At 42.3% G+C, this 12,340-nt stretch overlaps 1 protein-coding gene across 2 annotated transcripts in view; it reads right to left on the minus strand.

Moving 5' to 3' along the window:
* Positions 1-12,340, minus strand: part of TTC8 (tetratricopeptide repeat domain 8) — a 61,273-nt gene that overhangs the window by 17,764 nt on the left and 31,169 nt on the right. For both annotated transcript variants that reach the window (XM_004610247.3, XM_004610246.2), the window contains 3 exons: positions 12,194-12,279; positions 7,025-7,112; positions 4,638-4,748 (listed from right to left, as the gene is read on the minus strand). In XM_004610247.3, the coding sequence (XP_004610304.2) occupies positions 4,638-4,748; positions 7,025-7,112; positions 12,194-12,279 (285 nt within the window). The remainder of the gene's footprint in view (positions 1-4,637; positions 4,749-7,024; positions 7,113-12,193; positions 12,280-12,340) is intronic.

Below are 12,340 nucleotides of genomic sequence, written 5' to 3' on the forward strand. Positions count from 1 at the left end.
ATCCTCAGCCCAGCCTCAACAGCAGAGCTGGAACCACCCTCCCACCAGCAGCCAGACGCTGAAGATGCCACGTTCTCTGGCTCTTTTTTGCCAGCACTTCCTGCCTATGCAGAGAGAGGCGGAAGGACTGAAAGATGCAAAAGTTGGGGCCTGAAGGTCAAAGGGCTCCGAATACATGAGGATAATCACCACCATGCCTCAATCCTACTGTTTTCCAAAACTGATTCTATTTTCCTTTCCTTCCTAGGCGCTTCTGGGTCAAATTTTTATTTCACATCTTGGAACCTGTTTTGAATCAAACAGACTGGAGCTTATCTCGAACTGCCATGTTGAGACTTCTAGGTGAAAATTAAACAGCCTGATTCAGCAACTCTGTGACTATATAAAAAACAAAAAACAGGAGACCATCTGCTGATCACAGCAACACAGAGCAGTTTTCTGTCAGAAGACTCTTGTCAGCCAATCCCGGACAAGTACGTGGTCTTAAGAACCAATCCCCAAGTTTCCATAACAAGTGACTAGCTCGGACCACTTCTTGGCCTTCCCCTTTGAAATTCCCAGTGTCTCTACTCAGAGGACACTGGTTGGAACTGCCTGCTCTCTACCCCAACCCCCGAATCCTATTCCTGGTTCACAGATCCAAATCATCATTCCTAGTCTCCTGTAGGATAACATAGCCTCAGTAGTTTAGGTTTATTGGGTTACTCCCGTTACAGTGCTCCTATTCCTCTTTGTTTATTTGTAGCTTCTTTCTTAGCGTTCTGTTGACTTGTAAATAATGTTTTTCTCTTCTCCTTGAGTCCTTTGCATAGTTTATTCAGAGCAATGTCCTTTTTGTATGGACACAGGAAGACTTAACAAATGTTATGCTTTTGTAACCTGGGAGTCATTTGACTCTACATGATATTTTCCTCCAGGGCATCTGTTCTCTTGACCTAAGCCTCAGCTGCCCTTACTTCCTAGCACCCTCAAAGCACAGTCCCGACGTGGGACAAGAAGGACCCAGGGCAAGCGGTGAGTTGTGTGCTACCCTGGCATTGAGATGGGCCTGGCCAAAGTGCCTAATGCTTAACTATAAGTTAAGAGCTTGATCATGGACAAATGCTGTCATGATCCAAACAGTGATACTAGATTCGGACCCTGCTAGGGTGAGGAATGATTAATCCGGCCTGAGTGCTGTGGTCTGAGCCTGTGGCAAGATGTTGCCTGGAGAGCTGCCTTGCAAGCCTCAATGTATCCCTTGCTATGTCCATACAAAAATAACTAGTATTAAGATGTTAATAAGTTCCTGGACTAAGGAAAAGAAAAAAACCTTAAAAGTGAGGAAGGGCTTTGGAATGCCCTGCCCTCAGGAAGGGCTTTCTTATGTTGATTTTGCTACCTGGCTGGTTGTAGCCTAGAGGGCAAGGTGGGAGAGACAAGTGGTAGGAGAGAGAGAAGCCAGAAAGAAGCGGCAGTTGATCCAGAGAGAGCCCGGAGCAGGGAGTGCGGGAGATGAGAAAGATGGAAGATTGAATAAACAGTAACTAATCAGCAACTAGCTTGGTCCTCGTTCTTCCTTCGCCTGTCCTTGACCACCGGCCGTCCTGATCCAGTCCAGACACTGCGGTTCCGGGGCACGGGACGCGGGCGGTAAGACAGAACCGCCTAGAGAGCCCGCGAGTGCTCGCGCCCCTCGGCGTTCTTTAGTTTTTTACAGTCTCCAATTCCTATTTCTAGTCATTTGTATTTAATGATCAAATTCATCTTTTTTCTTTTGGGGCCGCACCAGCAACACTCAGGAATGACTCCTGCAACTCAAGAATTATTCCTGGCAGTTCTCAGGGGACCCTATGGGAAGCGGGGAATTCAACCAGGGTGAGCTATGTGCAAGCAAGCACTCTACCCCATTGCACTATCTCTCTAGCTTCGATGATCAAACTCCTCTATTTGTATTTAACAAATTATGTTGCAAAAGAAGTAAATATTTCTAGGCTACTAATGACAAATTACTAGTGATAGCACAGCGGGTAGGGTGTTTGCCTTGTACGTGGCTAATCTGGGTTCGATTCCTCCACCCCTCTCAGGGAGCCCGGCAAGCTACCAAGAGTATCTCGCCCGCATGGCAGAGCCTGGCAAGCTATCCATGGCGTATTCAATATGCCCAAAACAGTAACAACAAGTCTCACATGGAGATGTTACTGGTGCCCACTCGAGCAAATCAACAAGCAACGGGATGATAGTGACAGTGACAGATAATTTTAAAAGACAGAAATGTTCACTACAGAAAAATATGAAAAATACAGATGGTATAAATCAACTCTAGAAAAAATAAAAGTCATTTAGAGACTGCTACTCAAACATAGTAACTATTGTAATCTTCCATTCTGGAGAATGGAGAGAGAGAGTAGGATTTAAGGCACTTGCCTTGCACGAGGCTAACCCTTGTTAATTAACAGTACCAGTCAGGAATAAGTTTTCAGTACCACTGGGTATGACCCAAATACCTCCCTCTCTCCAAATAAAAATAAAAGGGCTAGAACAATAGTGCAATGTGTAAGGCACTTGCCTTGCACACAGAATGTGGGGTTTGATCCCTGAAACAACATATGGTCCCCTGAGCCCCACCAGAAGTGATTATGAACACAGAGTTGGGAGTAGCCCTGAGCATTCCTAGATATGATCCCACAACCAAAAAATAACTTCCATTCCTTTTCTAACAAAAAATGTTGTCATACCTAGAGTTTCAATAAAATCAGAGTACAGGTGCTTACATACAGTACTATATTTCAGTCAAAAATAATAAGCAAAAAAGGAAGGAAATAAAAAAATCATTTAAAAAAATTTAACTGAGGTACTGTGATTTACAATACTGTTGATGGTAGTCTCATGTATACATCATTCCAACACCAGATACCCAGCAGGGAGTAAAAATCATTTACATAAAAAGATTAAACTTTCTGTGTAGATGGAGATTATTTTAGTGCTGAGAAAATTTAGGAGACTCTATGGGAAAAGTATTAGAATTTTAAAAGTACTCTTTGTTAGGTCGCTGGCATCAAAATCAATTAAAAAAATTAATGTACTCCCACTCACCAGAAATAATAAAGTAGAAAACATAATAGAAAAAAAAATGGAAGGACAAAAGACATATAACTACGCCTGCAAGGTTGTCCCTTGCTTGGCATCTGAGAACTTGACTGGCTCCCTATATTGAGATAGAACTTCCCTGAAATGGGCTAGAGTGAAAGTACAGTGGGTAGGGCACTTGTTTTACATAATGCGCTGACCCGGGTTCAATCCCTGGCACCTCATATGGTCCCTGAGCCCAGCCAGGAGCAATCCCTGAGCACAGAGCCAGGATTGAGCCCTGCGCACTGCAGGGCATGGCCCAAACACCAGAGCCTCCCATCCCCCCGAAAAAACCCAAAATAAAACAACATTTCCCTAATTAGAGGATCTCACTATGCCAGAGCAACTGCACAATGTGGTTCATGAGGAATCCCCGGGTTTACTTCTTGGAGACTAGGATTGTGGTACTGGTAGACAAAGGAAACATATCCCCGATTAGAACCTAGTATACCAAGCACATCTGCATGGATCTTCCTGATAGACAATGTTGCCTACATGCTATCATAACTCATTACTGGGAAAATTATATCTAAGTCCATCTTGTGGGACTTCCGTAGGGGAGGATTCTTGAGAGCCTACAATCTTCAGTTTCCTTTGAACTTTGCTTTATGTGCCTTTTTCCCTTTATTCTGGATCCTTCTAATAAATCACTGAACCTCACAGTGATTTGAGATGCCCTAAACAAAACATCATTATGGAAATAAACACGAAATAGTCATTAAAGGACACACACACACAAAAAGACCTAAGGAAATGAAGCATTATGTCTAGAGTGGGGAAAAAAGCAACACCAGCCCCCTACCTCATTCACATATTTAATGGAATTCCAATCAAAACACCAGCACAGATATTTTTAGTGATTCTTGATAAGTAAATCCTACGGTAACTATGGAACAGCAAAGAGCCAAGAATAACCAACTGTGAAGAAGAACAGATGGTAGAATTCTCCCAGTCTAGGGTCAGAAGTTACTATAAAGATACAGTAATTAGACAGCAGGGAGGTTATCTTAATGGGGCTTTTTATAGATTTTGACAAGATGGCACTAATATTTATAAAAGAAAACAAAGTCCAAAATAGCCAAGACATTTTGAATGGAGATGTACCAAACAGTAAATTTTATAAAGCTTCAGAAAGTGCAATGGTAAAACACTAGTATGAAGACAGATAATAGCAATAAGAGAATAAAATGGAAAGCACAAGATATATGAGATATATGGATACTTGACACATTAGGCTCTGTGGTAAGGACCAGTAAGGATGCTGGGGCAACACTAGAAATACCCCACAAATAAGGGGAAAGATTTAAATCTCAGTCCCAAACTACTCTCAGGCCTCTTCTGTAGGCTTGAAATACTTCACACTAAAACTTAGTCTGACCAGGTGTATACACTAAAGTCTCTGTCCTATCGGTAAACCATGAGCAAACAATGATAATTTCATTTGCTCAGGACCCAGAGAGACTATCAACTTACTAGGGGAAAAAGCGCTTAACTTTTCATCAACTGTTTTATAATAGGAATCTTACCTCATAGATTCTGGCAATTCCACAAAGTAGGGTTACTTCTCCTGGAAATCTGTCTAAGCCTTGTTTGAAAAGATTTAAAGCAGTCACAGGTTGATCCAATGAGTTGTATACCTAAAAGCAAGATACATACATTTTCATAAAATTAGTGGTTTTTTAAGTAAGTGTTCATTTTGACAAATTTATAATTATTGCATAGCAATCAGTTGAAATTTTAAAAATAATGTTCCTAAAGTTCGGTTTGAGCTCTATTATTTAGCAATCAATCCTGAATATATTTAGGAAATAAGTAAATTTACTTCAATACTATCATAAAGGCAATAATACATTTCTTAAAAAATCAATTTGTGGAAAAATAGGTAATATATTTGGCAACAGTCAAAATAAATAAACTATTTTTTAACCGCAATGCAAGTGATATCTTAATAGATGAGTCAGAAAATGAGAAATGAGTATTTATTTCAAGCTGTCAGAAACTTACAATGTTCAATTTATAATGTATAGAAGATGTTAAGCTTAATTTATAATGCACAGAAGATAAACTTAGATTCTAGATGTTCCAAACATTTTTGAAAACCACTACACAGTATGTTAATACAGCTATAACTTTCAATTGATTTTCTTTTGGCAACTATTTTTAATACTATATTTCAGAAATAACAGCATTTCCTTTTATACATGCCTCAGCCCTTTGTGAACCTTCTATGCAACACTTTTTAATCTTCAATTTTTTTTAATTTCTTTTGCTCTTTGGGTCACATCTGGCGATGCAGAGGGGTTACTCCTGGCTCTGCTCTGGGACCAGAGGGATGCTGGGAATCGAACCTGGGGTTGGCCGCATGCAAGGCAAACGCCCTATCCTCTGTGCTACCGCTCCAGCCCCAATCTTTACATTTTTTTTTTTTTTTGGTTTTTGGGTCACACCTGGCGATGCACAGGGGTTACACCCGGCTCTGCACTCAGGAATTACTCCTGGCGGTGCTCAGGGGACCATATGGGATGCTGGGATTTGAACCCGGGTCGGCTGCGTGCAAGGCAAACGCCCTACCCGCTATGCTATCACTCCAGCCCCCAATCTTTACATTTTTAAAGAAATGGTAGGGTAGCATTGGAGAAATAGTATAGGAATTAAGGCTTGCCTCACATGTGGCAAGTCCTAGGTTCGAGCCCTGAGCCCAGCACTGGGAGTGGCCTCCAAGCACTGCCAGGGGGCTCCTAAGCCCCACTCCCCCGAAAAAAAAGGAAAGAAAATTAGAGCAGGGCTGGAGTGATAGCACAGCGGGTAGGGTGTTTGCCTTGCTCGAGGCCGACCCGGGTTTGATTCCCAGCATCCCATATGGTCCCCTGAGCATCACCAGGAGTAATTTCTGAGTGCAGAGCCAGGAGTAACCTCTGTGCATTGCCAGGTGTGAACCCCCCCAAAAAGTAAAAAAAGTCAAAAAAGAAAAAAAAGAAGAAGAGCAAGACATTATAACCATCATAACTCCTACTCCGTCAAATGTTTTCTTGATCAACTCGGTGGGACAAGTAGACTACAGACCGAAGATGAAGGCCACTCAATACCTCTATTGCAAACGACAACATCCAACAGGAGAGAGAACAAAATGGAATGCCCTGCTGCAGAGGCAGGGTGGGGTGGTGGGGGCTGGGGTGGGGATGGTGGGAGGGATACTGGGAACATTGGTGAAGGAGAATGGGGACTGGTGGAGGGATGTAAACGAAATGCAAACATGAAAGTTCATAAGTTTGTAACTGTACCTCATGGTGATTCACTAAAAAAAGAGAAAAAAACAACAACTTTGTTCCGACCCTGAAAATGCTGGGTGGTTCCTCAGCACCAACAGTCCACATGGCTGTGTGTGGCACCACGGGACACTGACTGGGCTCTAGGAGCAGAAAGACCTGATTTGGGACGCTGGTGTTCACTGACCACGGAGCCCTGAAAGCCTTCCTCTTTTTGAGTGCCCTTTGCCCAGGACTCCAAAGGCAATGGTCAAACCTGCTTTGCAGGGTCGCTGTGAAGGTTGAATGAAACCCAAGCCATGGGGCGCTGCAGAGGAAACACTCCAAGGCCCCCAAGGAGACAATCCTGTCTTCTGTGGCCGCCGATGTGCCAGAGCAAAGAGGGTCTCTCGAGGCCTGTCCCCCAGGGGAGGCCGGCGGCCAGGCCTCTCCCCTCCAGTGGGCAATCCTTCCAAGGGGTTTTCTTATTTTCCCCCTGAGTCGGTTACCCTCCATATGCTCTCACTTAGTCCCGGGCGACCAAGGCAAATAAGCCTGAACACATTAATTTGCCAAAAATTCCTCAAGAAACTGGCAACGCTCCCCCGTGCAGAAGCTGAACATTTATTCTGGGAAGAATGATTTCACTTAACCTTAAGAGTACTTACTTTAGCCAAGTAGAGAAACGTATCCACCATTTCCTGCTGCGTCAGGGCTGATCTGAACTGCTTTTCTGCGTCCCGATACATTCCTAACCTAAGGGCAGCCGTTCAAAGAGGTCAACATTCAACCTGAACGTCAGTGATCCAGCATCTAGTCCTACCCTGGGAACAGCACTAGAAACAAATTAATTCTGCACGAGAAAAAGCCTCCCAGACACATACGTTAATATTAACACGTATGATTTTACACTTGAGCAAGAAGTTTCCTGCTTTCCATATTCACTGGCGATATAAACCCCAAAGGCAGCGTGGAGGGTCATCACGGCTGCCCATAAGCCAGGTCAAGCCAGTTCACACAACCAAAGAGATTAGATCAGCTGGACATATGGCAAGTGACCTGAATAAACATTTAGGCTCCATATTTTTATTAGCAGACCTAAACAGGGGTATGTCTTTGAAAGCACCTTCTGCTCTGAAATAAAAACTCATTTCTTAAAGGTACCCTTACACAATTTTGATGTAAATTCTAATCACTACTTGGACAATATGGCATATCACTTTTCTATTCTAGGCAGATTTTTCCCCCTATTTTTGGAACATTACACTAATTGTAACTAACACCAACACCCATTGTTACCAGGAAGCCGGTGTAAAGCATACCTCAGCTATCCTTAACGTGGCGGGTTTCCACAACTCCTCATCACTAATAGCTCCGTAGGTACTTTATGATTATACTTTAATTTTGTGAAATAAAGTCAGAAAAATTCAGTTACATTCCCCAGTTCTACTTTCATTTAAAGACTAGAAAGAATAGCTTTGATCCTTCCTAATCCAAGCCTCAAGCATTGACGTGGTTACATGTAAAAAGCTATCAGAACATATGAATAAAAGGGCCTGAGTAACCTTCACACAACTCTTCAGGGGGAAAAAAAAAGCTACCTCAAGTTAGGTGAAATATAACCAGGTTGACAGCCTCACTGAAAGGTTGCACTTTAAAATAATTTTTTTTAGGTCAACATGAACTACAATGTTATTCATGATTTGGTTTCAAGCATATAATATGCCAATAACTATCCCTTCACCTCCACTAATGTTCCCAGCTTCCCTCCCACCCACAGCCTACTTCTATAACAGGCACTTTTTTTTTCTGCTTTTTTGGGTCACACCCGGCATTGCACAGGGGTTGCTCCTGGCTCTGCACTCAGGAATTACTCCTGGCGGTGCTCAGGGGGCCATATGGGATGCTGGGAATCGAACCTAGATCGGCCGCGTGCAAGGCAAACGCCCTACCCACTGTGCTATCGCTCCAGCCCCAACAGGTACATTTTTAAAATAATTTTTTCTTTTTGTTTTGGGGGCACACCTTGTGGCTTACTCCTGGCTCTGAGCTCAAGGCTCACTCTTGCACCTCTTATGAGGTGCTGGGGATCAAGCCTGGGTGGGCCACGTGCAAGGCAAGCTCTCTACCTATTGTACTATCACTCTGACACACCTCCCCCCTTTTTAATATAAACTTTTGGCACTACATGGGATATTTCAAAACCTAGTATGAGACTAACACCCAAAGACAGTAGAAACAAGGGCCGGGAGGATTGGTCCATGCTCGGTCCATGCTTGGACCAATCCTCAAGGGCTGGGGGAGAGGGCAGTCGGGATAGAGAAGGGACCACTATGACAATGATCGTTGGAGGGATCACTCTGGATGGGAGATGTGTGCTGAAAGTGGGTAAAGGCCCAAACACCATGGCCTCTCAGAACCTGTACTGCAAACCATCATGCTCAAAAGGAGGGGGGGGGGAGACAGAGAGAGGGAGACAGAGAGAAAAGGGGGAGAGAGAAGGAAAAGCACCTGCCATAGAGACAGGTTGGAGTGCGGGGCAGTTGTGGCAGGAGGAATATGGGGGATACTGGTGATGGGAAGTGTACACTGGTGGAAGGATGGATGTTGGAACATTGTATGACTGAAACCCGATCATGAAAGCTTTGTAATTGTGTCTCTTATAGTGATTAAAAAAGTTGGCTTACATATATAAAACAATACACAATTTATACATATTATGTATGTAATATACGTATATAACATCAACAGAACCTGTCAGTTTAAACCAACAGCTGAGTTTCATGAACACCTAACACCCAGTCTGTGTAACATTATCTAATAAATTGTTTCAAAAAATTATTTTTAAAGAATTATAGTCAAAAGAAACATCTAAAGCAAGAATATAAAACACAAACAGATCAGTTAAAATGGAGGGTTGGAGATATGCCTCAAAGGTCTGGACCACTTGCTTCACATGCAGGGGTCCCGGGTTTGATCCCTGGCATCACCTGGTCTCCTGAGTGGCCCCTCAGCTCCACTGGGAAAGACCTCCGAGTACCACTGTGGATGGCCCCCCAAAAGCAAAGTAAATAAGTAAATAAACAAATAAGACAATGTCAATAGAAATGGAAACAAATTTTTAAAAAATGAACCAAAATATTTTAATTTAACTTAAAAAAATAATTTTTTTCTTTTATTTATTTATTTATTTATTTATTTATTTATTTATTTTTTAATTGAATCACCATGTGGAAAGTTACAAAGCTTTCAGGCTTAAGTCTCAGTTACACAATGCTCAAACACCCATCCCTTCACCAGTGCACATATCAAGCTACTGACAACCAAGAAAGAGAAAGGTCAGGTCATATTTTTTTTAATCAATGTATCCTTAAGAACTCCTATAACTTCTAAAACTGTCTACAGAACTTCTAAAAACAAATTTACTTTTAAGGTGCTTTTGTCAAACAAATGAGGTATATATCAGGGCAGGAGAAACAGTACAGTGAACAAAGTGCTTGCCTTGCCATGTGGCCAACCTGGTTTTAATCCCCAGCATCATATACGGTCCCCTGAGCACTGTCAGGAGTAACCCCTAAGCAGAGAGCAGGAGTAAGTCCTGAGCACCACTGAGTGTGGCCCCCAAAATGGGCAAGCTATATAAAGAAAGCCTAGAAATAATAAAAATATCAATAAAGTTCATAAACATGGATCAATATCAGCTTCAGAGCCCCAAACTAATTCTCACCAACTGCCAATTCTTCTCTCCAATTTAATTCATTTAACAATTCAAGCACCAACTGCCTGCATATTTCCTGGTAGTAAGGAGATGCAAAAATGAAAATAACAACCATGCCCTGAAGACACTGATAAAGACTGAAACCAAACATGTACACAAATAAATTAAATTAAGTGTAATTGTATTATCACAGCAATGAGGAAAATAAAAGGTGCTTTGAAAGCACACAGTTCTAGGTGAAACATCTAAATGAGAAGTAGCCTAATTTCAACTGAAGAAGAACAAGCAGCCTTTTCATTCTGTTTACATATTAGCTTTTCCTCAGAGTACAAGGACAGCTACAGCTTATATTAAAGGGCGTTCACGGGAATTGAAGCCCACCTTGACTTGTATTAGAAATATTTATCTGTATGAAATACAATTGGCCATTTGTCTCTTCACACACCTGGGTCAATAGCAGGTAACAAGTTTCAGGGCTTCTTTACTCAATGCAAGATAAATATATTCAGAAGTCTGACTATGTCTTTTCTGATCTTTCAATCAATCTGCTTGAAAAACATGTTTATGCATCAAATGAATGAATGGAACAACCTCAGATTCAGAATTATGGGTGTGGTAAGAAACTTGGCATCAAAAAGCTGAATTCAAACTTTTGCTCTGCCATTTCCTAGTTATACAATTTCAGCTAAGCGCCTCTCTCTGTCCAGGGCTGTCTGTGACACTGGGGAAGCACACAACATCTATTTCCAGGATGCTGGGAGACTAAAATCAGATAAGGAACATACGAACAAACTCTTTCTCCACTGTAAAGCACTTTGCAAATACGATGCCTCAGGAAACAAGACTTGAGAGCCAAGAGGAACAGAAATCGAGAGACTGAATTCTAGTTCTGAGGTATTACAAGGTTCTGATGTAAATCTTAGCCTTTTCCTAGCCTCTGCTTCCTTAACTGAAAAAAAAAAAAAACAGGTGAGACATAAACGTCTCAAAGTTGACCTTCCTAACTCAAAATTTTTATGACGATAGCACTAAAAGTTTATTATTATATATATAGTACAGCGGTTGAGCGTTCGCCTTTCACATGGCCGACCCGAGTTCGATTCCTCCGCCCCTCTCGGAGAGCCCAGCAAGCTACCTAGAGTATGGAGCCCGCGAGGCAGAGCCTGGCAAGCTACCCGTGCGTATCAGATATGCCTAAAACAGTAACAATAAGTCTCTCAATGAGAGACGTTACTGGTGCCTGCTCCAACAAATCGATGAGCAACGGAATGACAGTGATATATTTTTTAATTTTTATTTCTATTTATTTTTGCTTTTTGGGTCACACCTGGCGATGCACAGGGGTCACTCCTGGCTCATGCACTCAGGAATTACTCCTGGCAGTGCTTGGGGGACCATATGGGATGCTGGGATTCGAACTCAGGTCAGCCGAGTGCAAGGCAAACACCCTACCCACTGTGCTATTGCTTCAGCCCCAAAAGCTTATTATTCTAATTTAAATTTTTTTTTATTTCTCTTTGGGGGAAGGGGGCATACCCAGTTATGCTCAGGGCTTACTCCCAAGTCTGTGCTTTAGGATCACTCCTGGCAGTGCTCAGGGGAACATATGCAAGTGTGAGGATCAAACCTGGGTTGGCTGAGCGTGCAGGGGTGGGGGGGGGGGGAAGTGCCTGCCATAGAGTAGGCTGGGGGGTGGGGGTGATGGTGGAAGGGAAACCAGGGACACTGGTGCTGGGAAATGTACACTAGTGGACGGATGGATGTTGAAATACTGTTTGACTGAAACCTAATCATCAATAGCATTGTAAGGGTCACAGTGATTCAATTAAACTCCAAAAAATTTTTTTAAATAAACCTGTTTTGGCTGCATGCAAGGCAAGCACCTTACCCACTGTACTATCACTCGGGCCCCAAACTTTATTAACCTAAAGGTGTTAGTACTTAAATATACCATGTGATTGTTAAGTGGACACTTTCATTAGTAAATCCAAGTTTTCATTGCTCATGATGAAATCTACGTTCAGCCAAAAAATATATATATATATATATATATCATCAGAGCTGGAACTCTGCAATATAGTGCCCCTGCTAATCCCTTCCCAAATGAGCAAACGTTTACCTGTAGTAACACTTTCCAATCTGCACCTTCCACCACCAGTCCTTGTACTGAGAATACTCTGTGGAGAGGGCGGCCAAATCCAAAGCCTTTGGAAACAATTCATTTTAGATTAGAATTTTCTTCTCTGACAATCAACAGAAACAAGAG

The sequence above is a fragment of the Sorex araneus genome, chromosome 3 (genome assembly GCF_027595985.1).
Source record: "Sorex araneus isolate mSorAra2 chromosome 3, mSorAra2.pri, whole genome shotgun sequence".
Taxonomy (NCBI): Eukaryota; Metazoa; Chordata; class Mammalia; order Eulipotyphla; family Soricidae; genus Sorex; species Sorex araneus.